The 19,797-nt window shown below is 39.2% G+C and overlaps 1 protein-coding gene and 1 long non-coding RNA gene across 2 annotated transcripts; both read right to left on the bottom strand.

The window, feature by feature from the left end:
* Window positions 1-11,697: 11,697 nt before the first annotated feature.
* Window positions 11,698-12,957, bottom strand: LOC144666863 (uncharacterized). The gene is made up of 3 exons (XR_013573245.1): window positions 12,847-12,957; window positions 12,232-12,373; window positions 11,698-11,796 (listed from the first exon to the last, which is right to left on the bottom strand). It is a non-coding gene; the product is annotated as an uncharacterized LOC144666863 (long non-coding RNA).
* Window positions 12,958-14,044: 1,087 nt separating this feature from the next.
* Window positions 14,045-19,709, bottom strand: LOC144666670 (DNA polymerase subunit gamma-2, mitochondrial-like). The gene is made up of 5 exons (XM_078528062.1): window positions 19,146-19,709; window positions 17,734-17,923; window positions 17,018-17,168; window positions 15,855-16,049; window positions 14,045-14,532 (listed from the first exon to the last, which is right to left on the bottom strand). Exons 1-5 carry the CDS (start codon window positions 19,535-19,537, stop codon window positions 14,297-14,299), a joined length of 1,164 nt encoding a protein of 387 aa, XP_078384188.1. The 5' UTR covers window positions 19,538-19,709; the 3' UTR covers window positions 14,045-14,296.
* Between the last annotated feature and the right edge of the window lie 88 nt (window positions 19,710-19,797).

Here is a 19,797-nt window from a genome sequence, read left to right as displayed (position 1 = left end):
AATCAACAATTGGTCCTTATCGATCTTCCGATCTTGTTGTGAAGACACTGAAATTCGACGAGTGTTCATGCGTGAAGGGATGACTGACGAATGATAATAATTATTTGTAAACTTTCGCTTTCAAAATGAACTTTGCGTTACGTTCAACGCCGTCTTTCTGTTGTTGTACGCCGGTGCGCGTGCGATTATTTATAATTTCTGAATTTTGATCAGTAAAATTATCAGGATTGAATTAACACAAAGTGACTACAATATAGTGCAATTATTAACCTGCACACAAGTGACAGACAATAAAAGACGTTGGATTTCAATCTCGACTCACTTGTCTTTCATCAACATGTTCCCTAAGACTTTGCTCTAGCAGCAAAACACATGGACCCATTGGGGCCCTATTTTTTACGTACCTAAGTATCAAGTTAAAAAGATGTAAGGATGGTCAGAGACAATTCTGAACTGTTTTGTCTTTAAAGATATTAGCAAAAAAGATTCTGAGATACACGGATAATCAAGAGTTCGCAAATCAAGTTGTACCTTTTGCCCAAGCTTTGACCTAATAAAAATTTTGTATATAAGTCTTTTTTGTAAAGCAGAAAACGTACTTTTATTATAATTTATTTTGCAGAATTAGAATTTCACCACACAAGCAAAGATCGATTAAAAGTACAGAAAGTGTGCATTCAGTTTATTTCTTAACAGGTTATTTGATTTTAGCCGTATTTTAAATGGAAACAAGAGTTTGATGAGTACTGAACCAGAGCATACATTAAACTAACACACAAGGAACAACCAAATTTTTAGTCAGTTTTTCAGATCCTGTTTTCCATTTATCATTTAAAATAGGACATTTGACTTCTTAAACACGCCTTCTAATATATCAATATTCTTCTCGATATAGGAACGCAGAGATGTGAGGGATGCAAGGAAATAAATAGTGAAGCATCACAAATGTGCATAATGGGGAATTGAGAATGTTTAAAGAGTAAACTTTCAAGATTTGTTAATAAAAACATTTAATGCTATTTGTCATCCTTCATTAAATGCTTTTTGTCATTTACCAAGCACTAAAAATGGCGGAATCTACGGCAACAACCAATCGATACAAAAAGTAGTTTTCAGTTGGGTAATTCCATACAGAAATTAAAGTAAAATTCGAAATTTAACTCCTGTAAAGAAAGTGTAAAGAGCAAATTAAAGGAAAACCCATGAAATGCTCTTAAAAACTTTCTACAAATAAAATAACTCATATTTAAACGTAGAAAAAAAAGTTGAGCATTCTGAACGAATGTTCCATCAAAACATGTGTCCTTTTGTCCTCCTTTACTGTATCAACTGTTCCCAATTGCTACACCATTTGAGGAGCCCCAAAGGAAAGAAAGAGTGGAAGGAACAACGACTCCCACTCACCCACCCTTCTCCCACTCCCCTCCGGAGAAGGAGAGACTGAGGGGGAGGTACTCCCACTCACCCACCCTTCTCCCACTCCCCTCCGGAGAAGGAGAGACTGAGGGGGAGGTACTCCCACTCACCCACCCTTCTCCCACTCCCCTCCGGAGAAGGAGAGACTGAGGGGGAGGTACTCCCACTCACCCACCCTTCTCCCACTCCCCTCCGGAGAAGGAGAGACTGAGGGGGAGGTACTCCCACTCACCCACCCTTCTCCCACTCCCCTCCGGAGAAGGAGAGACTGAGGGGGAGGTACTCCCACTCACCCACCCTTCTCCCACTCCCCCTCCGGAGAAGGAGAGACTGAGGGGGAGGTACTCCCACTCACCCACCCTTCTCCCACTCCCCTCCGGAGAAGGAGAGACTGAGGGGGAGGTACTCCCACCCACCCACCCTTCTCCCACTCCCCTCCGGAGAAGGAGAGACTGAGGGGGAGGTACTCCCACCCACCCACCCTTCTCCCACTCCCCTCCGGAGAAGGAGAGACTGAGGGGGAGGTACTCCCACCCACCCACCCTTCTCCCACTCCCCTCCGGAGAAGGAGAGACTGAGGGGGAGGTACTCCCACCCACCCACCCTTCTCCCACTCCCCTCCGGAGAAGGAGAGACTGAGGGGGAGGTACTCCCACCCACCCACCCTTCTCCCACTCCCCTCCGGAGAAGGAGAGACTGAGGGGGAGGTACTCCCACCCACCCACCCCCTCTCCCACTCCCCTCCGGAGAAGGAGAGACTGAGGGGGAGGTACTCCCACCCACCCTTCTCCCACTCCCCTCCGGAGAAGGAGAGACTGAGGGGGAGGTACTCCCACCCACCCTTCTCCCACTCCCCTCCGGAGAAGGAGAGACTGAGGGGGAGGTACTCCCACCCACCCTTCTCCCACTCCCCTCCGGAGAAGGAGAGACTGAGGGGGAGGTACTCCCACCCACCCTTCTCCCACTCCCCTCCGGAGAAGGAGAGACTGAGGGGGAGGTACTCCCACCCACCCTTCTCCCACTCCCCTCCGGAGAAGGAGAGACTGAGGGGGAGGTACTCCCACCCACCCTTCTCCCACTCCCCTCCGGAGAAGGAGAGACTGAGGGGGAGGTACTCCCACCCACCCTTCTCCCACTCCCCTCCGGAGAAGGAGAGACTGAGGGGGAGGTACTCCCACTCACCCTTCTCCCACTCCCCTCCGGAGAAGGAGAGACTGAGGGGGAGGTACTCCCACTCACCCTTCTCCCACTCCCCTCCGGAGAAGGAGAGACTGAGGGGGAGGTACTCCCACTCACCCTTCCTGGGTTAATTTATTTATATATTCCGGCAGCAAAAATGCGAAAAAACTGTGTCTTTTATAATGTTGGTTTTATTATCTGTTTCTTTTACATTTAAATTTTATTTACTCGCTATCGCAACTTGTCTCTTATAAAGAAGAAAGGCTGATTTTTACATCTAAAATATTCAATCCCTGTCGAGTTTGGGATAGGAAATAAAACTTTCATCCTCAGTCCTTCAAGCGCCCAAGAGATACTACTGTAAAATAGTTTCAACTCACTACACAACCATACACCTTCCTGGAAGTGTTGATTAATAGAAAGAACTTTTCTCCTATCCAGAATCATCCACTATTCCAGATGAGAAAACTTTTTTTTAAATTTAAATTTCATCCACAGTTTTTAATTCTCTTAGAAAAAAAGATAAGGGGAGTTACTTCTATTCCAATCCAACGTTTTTCACTGTCTCAGAGGTAAACATGCTGGAAGGGATTGTAGCCCTATCCACAATCCTTCTGTCTTACATTGAGAATAGTTGAGATTGTGGAGGGAAGTTAGACTTCTTCCCATCGTCTTTTCCTCTGGGAGAATGGAGGATTGTGAATGGTAATGAAAGGTCCTCACACAATCTAGGAGGATGAATATTGCTGATGGAAGTTAAACTTTCCTCCTACAGTCTTCTCCTCTGGAAAGAATGGATTGTGGACGGAAGTAAGACTCCCCCAATAAACCTCACTTCTAGGTAACGTAGAGGATTGCGGGTGGGAGTTAAACTTAAATCCACAATCGTCTCCTCCAGAAGGTTGAAGGATTATTGATCAGAGTAAAATCCCTTTCATGATCGTCCCCCAAGAAAAGTGGAGTATTTTAGATGGGAGTGAGACTTTTTCCCACAGTGGGCGTATATATCCCTTCTGGTATCACCTTCGTTGGGCAAGAGGTAATTGCTCATCGGAGTAAACTAAACTTATATGTAAAAGTAATGGACAGCGACACAAGTTTCGCCGCATTCACTTTTCAAGTGAATTGGCATACTTTTTTCTCCTTATTATTTTTGTGATTTAGTAATGTTACATTATGGAAAGGTTTTATGAGTATCTGGGTCAAGCCTTTAATCTGCCATCAGTCGTGAAGTTGACTTTACTAATATTGACTCATTTATTGTGTGATGATTACTGATAACAATAAGGATTAAGCATGACTCAGTGTACAATAAAACTATTTTCTCCGTAAAGTTTACATAGCCATATTTATCAGTTGCCTACACGATAATGGGCGCTGATTTGACAGTTTGCCAACACCCTTTACCGAAAAAATATCTAAAAGAACAAGAGAGAGAACTTAAACAACTTAGCTAACTTTTTTATGTACAAATGAAATTTTTTTGCAAGTTTCCATTGGATTATATCTCTGTTTATTTTTTCCTACTTCTTAACAAGTAATAGAGATATACGTAAAGAAAACATTTTCTATAAGGTACATGTCAAAAATTCGAAACGATCCTTTATTTACGATCAGGGTTTGTATCATTATTATTGTTGTAATTACAAAGTGTGGTAAAAAGTCCTTCTATGAACGATAAAAACTTTTCCAAATGTTCTTCTACTTCTCATTCATTCACTCAGGGGCTGTGTTGTTTTCCTTTTTTGATGTTTCGCTCTCTGAGTACCTGCTGAGAGGATCAAACATTGACAATATATTAGAACACATAGCCTAGAATAAAAGTTAGCGAAGTAAGAATTAATCTTAAATGCAGCCAACTAATCCGGAGATCGTCCTATAGTGTTTTGTCGTTAAATTTCGCTGCATTTTGCTGTCGTTTGCTTTCACAATTATAAAATAAGATTAACTTTAATTCGCAACGAATTTAAACGTTCCTTTACTGAAAAATACACAATTTTCTGTGAAGTACTTTAAAAATAATTTCTTTTTAAACCCCAATTGTAAAATTCATTAAATATTCATGCGGGTGCAAACCAATCCCAGCACCATATTCAGATCACATGTACACAACTGTAGACCCCAATACAAATCAAACAATAGAATTAACTTTTGATACAAACTCCTGCCCGGCTAATAAGTATTCATTAACTTTAGATACAGATCTGTACTGATTCGAATAACAATACTTTGCATTCAATTTATTTTTTTTTATTTCACAAGTAGAATAAAATATGCGCGTCCGATCTGTATGGCCGTTTACAATGGCTCACCTATCGGCTCGCCACTGTAAACGCCCATACAGATCTCCCGCTCATATTTTATCTACTACTTAATACCCAAGTAAGAGTGATCAAAATCTTATTTCTCGTTTTTAAGAGGCAAGAAACAAAATTGAGATAAACAGCAGACGTAATAATACTCGAAATTGTTTAATCTCAAAGGAACATTCTATAGCAGATTTAACAACATTACACGCGTAGGTTGCAAGCGATGAACAAGACTATAGAGTTTCAATTTGGACGAATTGAGTTATTCTACCTACTCTACGCCTTGCAACTCAGTGAAACAAATTTTAACAAGTCTGATCACATAACAGACTAAACTTAGCGCGGTTGCTTTTCTTTCAGTACAAATCTTACTTTGAAATAGCAACTCTCCATAATAATGTAGTCGCCATGTTTTCCAAATTTTTACCAATTGTTTGATGAATGAATTTAATCCTACATCAAGATAATATTTTCCAGTTAATCACTTATCTACAGAATTGAACGCAATTATTGTTCAATAGGTACTTCATTTTTGCGATTTCCATGATATTTCATCATATTTGACAGAATGGATGATTTTCTCATAACCTGCTTTTGCAGGGGCGGATCCAGGATTTCAAAGGGGGGGGGGGGTGGATGGCAGACCATTAGGGCCTAACCCTAACCCTAACCCTAACCCTAAGTGGCGGCAGACGGCGAAACGTGGCGTAACAACAACCAGACATGAGCGAGAGCTAATTTTTCTTTCTTTATTTATTTTCTATTTCAAATAAAGTGACATTTCGATTTTTTTTTTTTTACTGAAAAAAGGGGGGTGGATATCCACCCTATCCACCCCCCCCCTGTATCCGCCCCTGTTTTGGTTACTGTAGATTGATACTGTATACATATTGACACTGTATATTGACACTTTGTAGTCATTTTACTATAAACATAAGCTACTAGCACATTGCAATCAGAAAATCTAGCTGAAGGTATCTTAAAGTTGACTTCTTTTGTCGTTATTTAAAGATTGTATTTCTCGCACTTTAAGTCAGCATTGATGTATAATTAGTGAAACTGTGACATTATTTGTTTTTTTCTCAATATTCTCAAGAAAATCATCTGTATTTATGTTTATCTTTCGTCAAGTTTGACTTCTCTTCATTGCAAATAATTGGTTTCACAAATAAAGCATTAGCATGCTCATTTTTCTGCCCACGAATTGAAAATTTCTACAACCGAATGAGTAGTTTTTTGTAAAATAAATGTACATGAAAAGTTCATTTAATATGAAACGTGGAGGGAAGGGTTGGGTAGGTGAGATATGAAGACGTTGAGGGGGATACACATGTATACGAGGGGGGGGGGCTGTGGAAAAATTATGTGGTCACAAGGGGGTGCAGAACTTTTTTCTTTTGATATTTACACTTAACATTAAATGTTTTTTCTTCTATAATCATAACTTACAAATGCCCAGTCCAAAACCTGACACAAGAAATATTTAATAGTTGAGCTTTGACGTTTTATTTAACCATTTCTAACAGAAGTTTCAATGACATCCTCCTCATCTTTTTTCATTTACATCATTGGCATCACCGTTGTCATTTTTCAGGATTCTGACTCTTGATCAGTGACATCGTTTTTTGCCATTTACCACGATTTCCTTGCCCATAGCAGATCTGAGTATACTATACTGTGGTTTGCTCCACGTCGTCCATGGAATCTGCCTCGATGAGATATTTTATGGCTTGATGTGAAACCTTGGGTGGAGCTTGATCCTTGCCAACTTAGCGTTTTACCGCACAATGTCTGGTTTAGGTCTCCTGACAAGACTGCATTTGCGAGGACTTCACCATGGATATGTAATTTGTATGCTTGCCTTTCCCATATCTTTCTGCCGTTTGACGTTTTCATTCTTTGCTCTTTCGTTTTTTTCTCCATTCTTTTCCTTTTTTCAGCAGCAGCTGTATCCCAACCAAAAATACTACCTAGTATTTGTAGTTATAACTAGTGCAGCGGTGTAAAGAACTGATTTGCCTATTCAGTTCATTACCCGCCCAGTTTTTAGGTTAAGTGTTGAATCATTCAAGAAATTTTTCGGCCCTCCTGAACTACATAATTGATATATGTGCAAGTGTTGATCTCAGTTGGAAAACATGATTCAAGGTGCTTGATGAGTTAATTTCTTAACTAAAACTTCTGTTTACTTATAAATATCATGGACAGTGTTTTTGGATTGTGAAAATTGTGATTGTGTGTGCTGTTAAGGGATGGAAACGCTGAAATTTCTGTTGCGAAGTGGCCTTGAATGGATTTTTTTTTTCGAATTTTTCGAATTAATGATGCCCCATCTTGATGTCTCGCCTTCTCCTCCCCTTTCTCCTTTCATATTAAATGAATTTTCTCTTAGCCGACTTTTGAAGAAAAGGTTTGGTTCTAACTAATTGATCAAATACGTGACAAGGTAACACTTTCTTTTTTTGCTAGTATATCAAGACAATATTTCCGAGTAAACAGAAGAGCTAACCACTGCAATCCAAAGAGGCTGCACTTTCCTTAAAAATGTCTGCGTTCAACCTGGAAAGAAAGAACATAACATTAACTTAGGCAATTTTTCTATGTTTAGTCGAACGTTTAGAAGTTTATTAATCCTGTTTATGGATCAATACAGAATACAATTGTTGGTTTCGCATTTACTCCCGAAAATAACGAACTTTATGAAAAGGTTACCCCATACCTTCGCAATAAATCTCTCGAATTTAAGACACAACAATTACCTCTCCTCCCAAATAAAGCATGGTAAAATTAAAGAATATATGCTGCGGTTTGAGATGGATCATTATTTTCTTGGAGGGGGGTATGAACACTTTTCCTCTGCAAACTTTTTTTTTAGTTTATGCACCTCTGCAAACATTTTTTCCGAAATCCAACCTTCTTTTTGTTATACATTTCGTGTTTGCAAACAATTAATTTTGTCATTCTAGGCCCTGCAAACATTTTTTTTTCAATATGTTTTATACCCCCTCCAAAACAATTAATGGTCCGTCCCTTATGAGCTCCCCTTCCCAACCACGCTTTCCTTCTTGCTTTTTTTACAGATCTTTGAACAATTTGCATTAAACAATGTATAAATAATAATACAAGTGCCGTTACTGGAAACGCCCATGCACGTTTTATTCACTTCCATTTACCATCAAAAGTAAAAAAACAGCTTATAAACATTGGGGATATCAGCCTTCCTCCGTCTATAATCCCAGCCAAAATCTCTTTCGAAATACTTCACGTTACCCAATCAAAGAACTCGAGAACTGATCGGTCAAAGTTATTGTTTTCAACACATTTTTTTCAAATCGGTAGAGGAGAGCTTTTTTAATAATATTTTGTTTTAAATCTGTATGTGTGCTTCAGAGCTACGTCATTTTTCATAAATTTTAAGGTCGCTCTGAATCCAACCTCAGTTTGTTAAAATGAGGCTGTAGAAATATATAAAATTTATATATAATTTTGTTTTTTTAAATATATAAAAAACAAAATCTTTCACAGCGTATTAGTTAAGTTAATAACCTAAATCGCCAAAAATGGGGTATCTTTGACCATTTTTGACGTTGCCATGGCAACAAGTTTTGACGTCATTTGGATTTTACTGATAAATGGTTTACTGATTTACAGTAAACCATTTTCAGCCGCATCATTGGGCTAGCCATAGAATACACAGACTACAATCATAGAATGATTTTAACTAGTCCTGAAGTATCGGAGCACACAAGTTGGGGTTTATTAGTGAAAAATTTTATTGTTTTTCATGGTTGTAAGGCACGGTAATAATAATAACAACGATGATGATGATGATGATGATGATGATGATGATGATGATGATGATGATAATGATGATGATGATGATAAGGCGTTATCGTTTGTCTCACGATGTAGTCACTTGGGATGTAGATCGCGAAGTCTCGATTGCTTACAATTGCTAGTGTTCATCAGGCGATAAGGGTGGACTGATAAGGCGTCACCACATTTAGCAAAATGGTCGGCTGTGATTGGCTGGTTTCGATCCTCTCTGTTCTGGCAAGAGACTTTTCCCGACAGCAGTCCACTGCTGTATTGGTGAGCGTCCATGCTTCTGGATCTCAATTCCACTATCCCTGTTGATGTTGTTTGGGTGAAGTCTATTGAAAGTGTGTACGAATATACGAGGTGTTCCAGTGGAAATCTTTAAACTCTGGAACGAAGATTCTTTCCTACATTAATTCCTCAATCTCACCAATGTAAACTTTATTGCATTCACAGGGGATTCTGTAAACCACACCATCTTGCTAAGTCGGGTCGGTAGTGTCCTTCGGTCGCCGCAAGTGTGACCTAAGTGTGGCGTTGGACTAGAAAACGGCGCTTATGCCTGGTTGCTGTGAGAGTTCTTCCAAGAGGATTTATGAATACTTCAGTTCTCCTCTGAGAATAATGTTAACATAACGAGCCACCAAGCAAGAAAAATTAAACAGTATAAGTATTAAGATTAGGAATTAGATCTGTATAAAATGTACCATTAGGTTTTACCATGTATAAAGAAGTGTATAAATAAAAATAAAGGAATAAAAATAAACAATGTGAGCCCTTGCAAGCAGACAGAATAAAATTTTCTCGGGGGTGGGGGGATTCTGTTAAGCTCTTATGAGCGTTTTTGTTTGTTTGTTTGTTTGTTTGTTTGTTTGTTTATTGTTTGATTGATTGATTGATTGATTGATTGATTGATTTGTTTTGGTTGTTTGTTTATTTTCTTGTGTTTTTGCGCTTGTGTCGGTGCATCTAACCTGAAACTGATTTCTTTTGGGAAATGTAAGATCAAATAGTGAGCTTTAATTTGATTGAAAAGGTTTTCTTTAAAAGGAAACTCAGCGAAAGTATGAAGTATCCCTACCTTAAAGGGAACCGCCACTCTTACGACAAGTTGACGTTGAATTGTTTGAAATATACCATAATTCCAAATTTTGCAGGACAAGGGAGAAATCACATTTAATATCAATACTACTCAGGAAAAAACCGTACAACACCTGTTTATACTATAGTCCTTGTCCTTGTATTATAATATAACGTCAATCACTTTAAAACTTCCCGCGCGCTGCCATTTTGGATTTTATGACGTGTAATGGTTGCTGCTATTGTAAGAAAACATCAAATCTATTGTGTGAAACACTGGGGCGATTGCGATAATGTTTTCCACTTTTTGTTGCTATTAAAAGTTGTTTTAAATTTGGAATTATGGCATTATTTCAAACAATTCAACGTCAACTTGTTTAGTAGTAAGAGTGGAGGTTTCCTTTAACTTCTTCTTTCTCATTTTTTTACATATCTTTCAATGTTAGTTAAGGGAATTTCGTGATACATCAAAGCAATTCTCTACAGTTTATGATTTTCATTGTAAGATACTTGATAATAAATTGATATGGTAAGTAGACATTACATTTAAACGACAAAATATAACAAAACAACAAAGACAAAAGAAACGAGAAACTTATCTGAAATGAGATATTTCCAATTGTGACCAATAGTTAACTTGTGCCCACAGAGTCCAAGAGCAGTACAAACGGCAACATGATCAAAAATGGCTGCACTACCTCTTAACATAATCTGTCAGCGTTCAACCTGGAGGGAAAAGGCGGAAACATCATTAAATTAAGCTAATTTCTGTGTATGGTTCTATTGTACTGATAAATACGCCATTGAAATATAGGAAACTAATTCTTAAAATTAAAAAAAAAACCTTGTTCGACAGTTTTACGTTGACTCCCAAAATAGTAATTGTGATCTGGCATAATATAACATCAAGATAATACTTCCTACTTAACAATTTTCTTTAAAATTAAGTTATTAACTTAATTGGTCTCATAGATATGTTATTACAAGATTCTATGAGGCATAATGTACTCAGTTATCTGAAATCAACTGCCGTTAGAGTCCAAGAGCCACACCGCACTGTGATTCAAAATGGCTGAATTTTTTTTTTTTCAAAATATTTGCGTTCATAAAGAAAACGGGAATATAATTTAATCATTTTATATGTCTTTGTCAAGTCGAACGTTGTCGAACAAGTTTGGTTCTGATTTACCGACCATCAAATCATAGGAATAGTTCTCTAATAGTAAGTTATTAGAAATATAACAATAGTTGAAAGAGGGGACATGGGGGTTTGCGGTGTTGCTAATTTTTTTATGCGGTGTTGCGGTGAATAAAATCAAATCTTGCGGTGTTGCGGTGATCTCAAACCTTACGGTGTGCGATGTTTGTGTTTTTTAACCTACGGTGTTCGGTGAAACGAAATTATTAGCGGTGTTACGGTTTCTTGTCTAACGTTTATCTCTGTTATCTTCGTTAATCCGTCCTTCTATGTTAAATTTATAACAAAATACAATCAAATATTGTCTATTTAATCTTTAACCCAATCCTAATACGTTTTTATTGGTAAGTAACTTGATTATATTGCGGTGACGGTGTTTCATCAAATTTTCTTGCGGTGATGCGGTGTTTATGTATTATTTTTGCGGTGTTCAGGGTCCCCCCATGTCCCCTCTTGAAAGTTTCGATAAAGTTGATGAGTTGGATGCTAACCTTTTCAGTTTTACGGTCAAGTAAAAATTTTATTTTGAATTTTGATCGTCAGTTAAACTTCAGTAAAGTACCCTAAAGCAAACTACTTTCTTTGCAAGACAGTCGCAAATGTATCAGATTTTGATCACTCTTGGACTGAAACCGAACCGTTGATGGGCGAACGACAGAAAATAACAAAACAATGATGTTAGTACGTACTTACCTGGATTAAAATGTTTTCAACAGTGAACTGTCCTTGTGCGCCAAAGTCCAAGAGCTCCACACTGCAATCCAAAATGGCTGGTACTGTACCTTGATTCAACGTCTGTGTTAAATATTGAGAAAAATAATTAAGGCTGAAGCATCAATAAAGCACTGTTTCAGCCATTTATTTTTTCTTGGCAAGTTTTCTTTCACAATGCAAATTCTCAGTCGTGTAAGTTTCATAATTTTGCCAGAAAAAAAATATAGGGACATTTTGTAGTGACTTCATAAAAGCAACATTTTTTTTTACTTTTATTCACTCATAGACATGTTAGTTCTAAGAATTTGGACAGTTCGCTGGAACATCAAGATATGATTACCTTTTCCGGCAAGAACCGCTAATAACCGCTGTAGTTAAGGTTACTAACTTATCAACCAGTACCTCAAACGGTGGAAACCGAGCATATAACAGAATTCAAATGAACCGACTTCCAAAGTACCATTTTTGTAAAATTCTATATTCTAGACAAATCATTGGTAAACAATTTTCCTTTACCTGAAATTTGACGAAACAAGATGTTGTAGGGAGTTGTAAGCAAATTTACCAGCGTGAACTCGGACAAAGAAATGCGTCGTAAAGGCACGCCTACTTCAGTCAATTGCAGTACCTTGATCGCTGTTAGAAAGTCTCATTCAGCCTGCAAGAAAAACTTGTTCAGGTAATGGAAATGACTGCCGTTATGTTAACAAATTCTCTTTCCAACACAGAATTTGAAAACGACCTTTTACGGTCGCGGGTGATAAATGTGCACGGCAGCACTCCAAAACAACTGAACTACGAAAGAAAAAGTATCATGTGTAGTAGCAGTGTAAACATTCTAACTAACAGCCATTCGTACGAAGCACTTTACCCAATGGATTGCTCACGAAGAAAAAAATTATCTCTGATTCAATGAGTATTTTAACAACTAAACTAGCTGATTAAACAACGATTTCTTTATTTACGGCGTCACCGATAAGGACGCCGAAAATTTCACAACAGAATGGTTACCAGTTTAAATGTTAAAGCGCCCAAATTGAAACGAAAGCTAAAAACAAAAAGCTACAAAAGCTATAAAAACTAGTCGAATTAACAACTCTTAAGAAAATAGAAAATGAAACGTTGGCTTACCAGAAGCAGGAGCATATGGAAGAAAATGAACGACTCCGTCAGCTTCATAGCACACAGCGGTGACACCAAAATGATCGGTTTGTCCTTTGAGACTTCTTCATATACGCGATTAAAATTCATGGCAACTTCGACAAATGTGCTTTGTTCAATCAGAATTTTTTCGTTGAGACTATTGTGCGTAAATAAGTGGGAATTCGACAAATGTCGCCAAGCTGAAAAGCATGCACTTGAATTATTGATGAGAAAAGTTATGTGTTTAAACATTCTTGGTAGAAATCACAAAATGTGCCGCTGAATTTTCATAAATAAAATCTTGGCGGGGCTTTTCCCTAAATTGCTTCTCGGAAGGCGCAAGCACCGAAAGCGTGCACACGCCTGTAGCAGCCTCACTCTGCGTCTTGTCGCGCGTTTCCCTAAAAAAATATTAATGAAGTTAAGCACGACGTTTATTTTTCCCGCGAACGGCAAAAATTCAACTTCTGCCGTCTGCCGTTTGGCGTTCGTACGCAGAAATGATTTTTTTTTGTTTGTTTGTTGTGAATGTGGGATTTTTTCCTATTTTTATGAGGGATTAATTTTAGAATTCGATAAAAAAGGTAGCAAAATTTATTTCGAATGCTTTAAAAAAAGATGATAAGAAAATTTCATTTGTAAACAGTCAACTCTCTCTAGGACGGACACCGTCGGGACCGTCCCCAACTGTCGGTGTCTTACTTTTAAAAAAAAACGTCCCCCCTTTTCCCAAAAAACCATGGAAATCCACCAGAGAGGTGTCCGCCTTATACAGAGTGGAGGTAACGTGACACCCAAAATTCTAAACGGCTATGGACACAGCCTACAATGCAGGTGTATTTTAGCGAGCGAACGCATTTTGATGGGGCGAGCACCATCTCGGATTCCTACTCGGGAGAGGATTGGGAAGAAAACGCGTCGCAGGAAGTAGGAGTGAGGCTTAATGTACAGTAACATTGTCCATGATGCAAAACAAATTTCTAAGGTATTTAGGTGCCAAACCGTTCATTGCCTTAAAAACTATAACAACAAGTCTCCTTACGTACAAAACGATTCCAAATTAAACGAAATCTTTACAATGCAAAACTTATTCATTAATTAATTCATTCATTCATTCATTTATATATTTATTTATTTATTTTTAATTTTTGGTTTATTTTTTATAACGAATCACAATAAATGCAGCTTTGATAATCATCGATGTTCCTTTATTACCATCGTGTCCTTTGCGTATTTCTATTTTTCATAGATAACGATTCTCTTGACTTACTGCGAGTAGTGACATTGGTCTTTCAAAATCGTTGAGCGGGGTGCGAAAATCATGCAAACTGAACGATTTGAACTCAATACATTCTTGAAAATCGCTTTATACATGTACTTTGCACTATATTCACCAAGCATAAAATGTGCTTCACTGTACGCTGAATCAAGCGCGGCGTCACATAACATTCAAGTGTTGCACTTGCGCATTCAACCCAAGGTGTGAATTAACAGTGCTTAAGATGTCTGACATGTGCATGTATTCCTGAAGAGTCGTGTTCCTGCTTCTAAACGCCACTACTCCATTGGTGAGTGTCGTGTCCAGGATTGTAATACAGTATGGAGTTCCAACTTCATCTTGATAAGCATAGCACTCATCTGCATTGGCATGCAGGGAACACTGTGTGCTGATTCCTTGAAATAAAGGAGTCTAGTAAGTACACTAGTAGTATAAACTTACAATACAATGTCGTAAGGTCTGCTTCAGAGCCTAGTCTGGCCCATACAAAGGCCGGAGCTTATCCCGGTATCCGTAGCATTAAGCGTCTAGGAGTATTGCTAATTCCCCCTAGATGGGATGCTAGTCCATCGCAGGGTTACCCGCCCGAGCAGTAACGATTCGCCGGTACCCATGCCATTTATACACCTGGGTGAGAGAGAGGCACTGTGAGAGTTTTAACACAATCGCTAGCGCCCGGATGCCAGGCCTCGAACCCGGCGCCGTTCGACTCGGAGGCGAGCGCGCTAACCATTAGGCCACCGCGCCTCCCAAATAAACTTAATAAGGTAAAATTATCTTATGTAAGACACACAGAATGAGTAGCCGTGGTGTACAAAGTAAATTTCTTAAATTGAACCGGACGCGACAGTTTGTCAATCTAACGCAACACGCATTGTTGAGGAACAGCAGTCTATTCTACGTAAAACGCAGTTGATGGTTTGATTTGTTATCTTTTAAATATGGCACAATTTAACAACTTTTATCGTCTGGTGATACATGCGCAATGAGTATCTGGGTATTTTGTACCTTGACATCGCTTCTCCGACACACTACCATAAAAATCACTCAAGAAGAATACTTCTACACGCATGGTTAAAATCTTTGCATTGTCTGTGTCCTTCCAAAAGGCGATTTACTGTTTCGAGAAAGGTTGTCCTTCAAAAGCGTAAAAGCCCACGAGACAATGACGAAAGGTGCTATGAGTAGTGGTAGTTTACTGTTGCTTGATCAAAGTTCACTTGAGCGGCATTTCCCCCCCCCCCTATAAATAATACCCCTAACCAAGGAAGGGCACCCCATAATACCCACTTTTGTCATTTTTGCTAACACTTTTGTGGGACAACTTTTCTCGAAATAGCCATATGTAACCTAACAAACTTGAACTCCAACCCACTCACCAGCGGGTCACCTATTAGACAGACACAGGGGAGCAGGGGTGGCGCAGTGGTGAGAGCGCTCGCCTCCCACCAATGTGGCCCAGATTCGATTCCGGCCCGGTGCCATATGTGAGCATAGTTAGTACTATGATGTGAGTTGAGTTTGTTGTTGGTTCTCGTCCTTGCTCCGAGGGTTTTTCTCCGGGTTCTCCGGTTTTCCTCCCTCCACTTAAACCAACACTTCAAATTCCATTTCGATCTTCGATGCACGTACACGTCTCAACGAGCTCTAAGCTCTTCGGTGTTACGTGGGTAAATAAATTACATTTACATTTTTTTTTTACATTACACACACCCACCTGCTTCTCGAAGCTCAGATGACAGCTGCAATGCCAGCTCACAAAGCTCATTTTGTTGAGGGATTTGAGAAAGAACTGCAACTTTGATGGGAGCCAGCTGAGGATGCAAGTAAAGAACTGTGCAGAGGTTTACATTTCCACTCGAATCAGACCGCTCCTTCTCTTGATATGCATCCATCAACAATGCCATAAATCCTAAACAAAGGAAACAAAAACATTGAAAGTGTTTTTTCAGGACCAAGGACACTTGACTAAATCAAAAGTTGAGCCCGACATAAATTGTATCACATTTTCATCAGGTATGGCTGGGCAAATCTTATGGATGATTTCTATTTGATTCTTCTGAATTTCAAAACTCTCTCCAAAGGAGTTGTAGTAAACAAGGTAACAGATTGCGTCGGTAGATCTAATCCGGAGGTCATAAGTTCAAATCCCACCGGGGTCAAAGTTTTCTTGATCCCAAGAGAACCCTTCCAAAACTCCTTTTACATGTATAGGGTAGTAACCCAGGGGGCTTTGGCATATCGGCAGTATTGCCAACTACTGGCACACCATAATACTCATTAATATAAATTAATTGTGGGAGGCGCGGTGGCCTAATGGTTAGCGCACTCGACTCTGAGTCGAACGGCCCGGGTTCGAGGCCTGGCCGGGGTGCTGCGTTGTGTTCTTGGGCAAGACACTTTACTCTCACAGTGTCTCTCTCCACCCAGGTGTATAAATGGGTACTGGCAAATTTACTGCTGGGGGGTCCCTGCGATGGACTAGCATCCCATCCAGGGGGAGTAGCAATACTCCTAGTCGCTAGCTATGGAAACTGGGATAAGCTCCGGCTGTATGGGCCTCATGGCTCGGAGACAGACTTTACCTTTACCTTATAAATTAATTGCTATCTATATGGGTGCTGCACAGTCTACATGTATATCTCTATCAGGTAGCATGATAACCAGTTGTGCTCAGTTGAAGAAAAGACTGGAAACTTTATGAACTCCATGAAGGTATTGGCCTCGAGGTTGACTTAAATAACACCATCTTAGCTCTACATATAAAAAATAAAGACAATTTTGTCTGAGGTCTATTGGACACCACTACTATTTTTCCAAACAAAAATAAAACGTACTAGACAGATTTACAATATTTCAGTACTGCACCCAGGGTATTACCTGTATTGAAATCAGTTTTGATCTGGATTACATAGGGTAATGATTCCTTGTTGAATGGTAGTACATTGCACTCTTCATTTGTCAAACGCTTGTGAAGGTCAGACCTGACGGTCATGGAGTCAATTGATTCCTTTCCCCATGGGAAAGAATACTGTGGAACCAAGAAAAGAAAGGAAGTTCAAAAAAAGAAAGTTCAAATATACTGTATACAATGACCCTTGTGACCAAACATCAAACATTACAGTAAACTGGCTATTTGAAATCATTGTGGATTTTATTTTTTTGGAGCAAAGACAACTCCTGTAATGAGCCAAAGATCAAAGAATGTTTTGAGGCCAACAGACACTTTCCTTTAGACACCTCTGAAAGAAAGAATGTTAATTTCAATCTTGTAGTATCTTTACTGTGGTCAGAAGATCAAACTGTTGAGCACTACAGTCAAGTCATACAATTGATGATAATGTTATTTCTGTTGGCTTTAATACTGATGTTTCAATGAAGCAAGCAAATAATAACTAAGTATGAAACATAATGTTAATGGACGTAATCTGTTTTTAGCATGCACTGTCAACTACATTATTTTAACTATCATTTTAATTACGGTACTACTTATTAAGTTAAGTAAGAGACTGTTGGCATTTTCATTATCATTTAAAAATAAATGATACATGTAAGTTATTTTGCATTGCATGACCATGAAATAAATCTTTATTTACCTGAATAAAGGTCTGATTGTGTAAACCAGGTTCAAGATCTGCTTGTTTGTCATAAACACTGAAATTAGAGCGAACATTTGCAAATTTTCTCCACCAGACAAGTCTTTGTCTTTTCCAGTGATTTGTCCAATCAGTTACTCTGTTTTCAGCACAAAAGAATTCAAGGGTCATGACTTCCTTCTCACAGGATCTGTACATTACAAAGAAATGCATTAGAACCAAAATACCGTAAAATTCCGGTTATAAGCCCCCCCGCTTATAAACCCCCCGGTTATAGGCCCATCAACCTGGAAACAAAAATACATCCGGTTATGCCCCCCCCGGAATAGCCCCCCTCTACCGGATGACAGTACTGAACAGGGCTAAATGTTGCTTTTTTGTGCGTTTTTAACTTAAAACGTATTTCGATCAACACTCCCGAGGCTCGTTCGAAACGTTTTTTCCTTCCGCTTATAGCCCTCCCGAATACAGCCCCTCCGCTTATAGCCCACCCAAAACCCTACGAGTGTATAGCCCAGGGCTTATAACCGGAATTCTACGGTATCATGTAGCCTGTATGCAGAGCTGGGTGTACCTCTATCTATCAATGAATTCAAGAGAAATGTACAGGCTTGATCCGGCACACTGGAAAGGGATAGGGGGTTAGCAGGTTTGCGAGTCAACAGATCTGGCTTAAAAAAGTGCATGGATTGTGGACTTTTGCAATAAGTTGAATAGATTCACAGATTTTGAAAATATGGCAGATTGCAGATCAGCTGAGAATTTTGGCCCAGATTTCAAACTCTGCCTGTCTTGAAGATGGGATAATTTGTGGATTTTAAGCAAAGTTCAGACCATGGTCTTTAGTCAGCCCATTCTCGTCCCCAGAACTCCCTGTCTCTCTTAGCCAGCTGGGCCTGGGGCACAAGGAGCAAGTGGCTCTGCTAGGAACACATCATTCGATTGGCTGGATTCTTAACAATGAAATTTAAGACTAGCCAATCAAAAAAATAAAGAAATTCTCCCCCCTCCCTCACAAAAAAATATTTTTATTTTTTTTTTTAATTTTTCCTCATTTTATTTACCATTTTCAATATAAATTTTAAAATTATAAATTACTTATCAATAAAAAAAGGGCAAAAAAAAAGAAGATGGACCCATCACCCTATGGATAATGGATAGTGGATTGGGAACTCTATTCACCCCCTTTGGGTAACTTAACACACTGTCCATAAAAACAAGGTGTCCCTGAGAAGCAGTTAGTGTAAAAGTATAAAGAGCAGCTTAATTGAATTCTGCTTTAGACACAGAAACAAAAATCATTATGCACCAGCCATCATAAAGCAGAGTTTGTTTAAGCTCCTCTTTGTACTGCTGCCCCGCTTCTTTTACTGATCAATCAGACAAGAAGCCAAGTTCAAGATATCAAATACCTTAGGATATAATTATCATTCTCTGGCTTTGTATAGTATTTTCTGTTCCATGCAGCCCCAAAAGGAACGGCAATTCCAGGAATAACCCTAAACAACTGAGTTAAAGTGTTGGTATTCTCGATCAAAGGTGCAGCTCTCTCGCTGTTTGTCGTAGGCGTTTGGCCAGCAGCTTGTGTTATCAGCTCATTCGTTGTTTCAAAACCATAGATATTGCCCTTCGATCTAACTACATCATTCCACCATGCATTTCTCAAGTTACGCCTCAACTCTGTACCAAGCGGTCCAAAGTGGTAAGTATACGTTGTTCCAAGAGCACCTCCAATGCGTGACTCCACTGAAAAACCGCGACTTTCGCACAGCCTTATAACCTTGTCAACCAAGCTGCGAGACATGGCATTGCTCGTTGTTTAAGCCAAAATTATATCTCCTAGTATTAATTCTGTGCGCGTTCGATGTTACCATCTTACATGTACTCGTAACTTCACTGGGACTGCGAGAAATTGGCAATATATTTACACTAAATTTTGGTCTTACAAAAGCTTCGCTTTGTCCGCCATTTTGTCATTAGACAACGAGACCGCTGACATACATTATCGCGCTGGGCTCGCGCTCCAGCGTTTAAATTCACAACAGCCAATCACAATCGCTCTTT

This window comes from Oculina patagonica, chromosome 1 (assembly GCF_052425735.1).
Source record: "Oculina patagonica isolate OP01 chromosome 1, crgOcupat, whole genome shotgun sequence".
Lineage (NCBI taxonomy): Eukaryota > Metazoa > Cnidaria > Anthozoa > Scleractinia > Oculinidae > Oculina > Oculina patagonica.
This window is presented reverse-complemented; position numbering and strand designations above follow the sequence as displayed.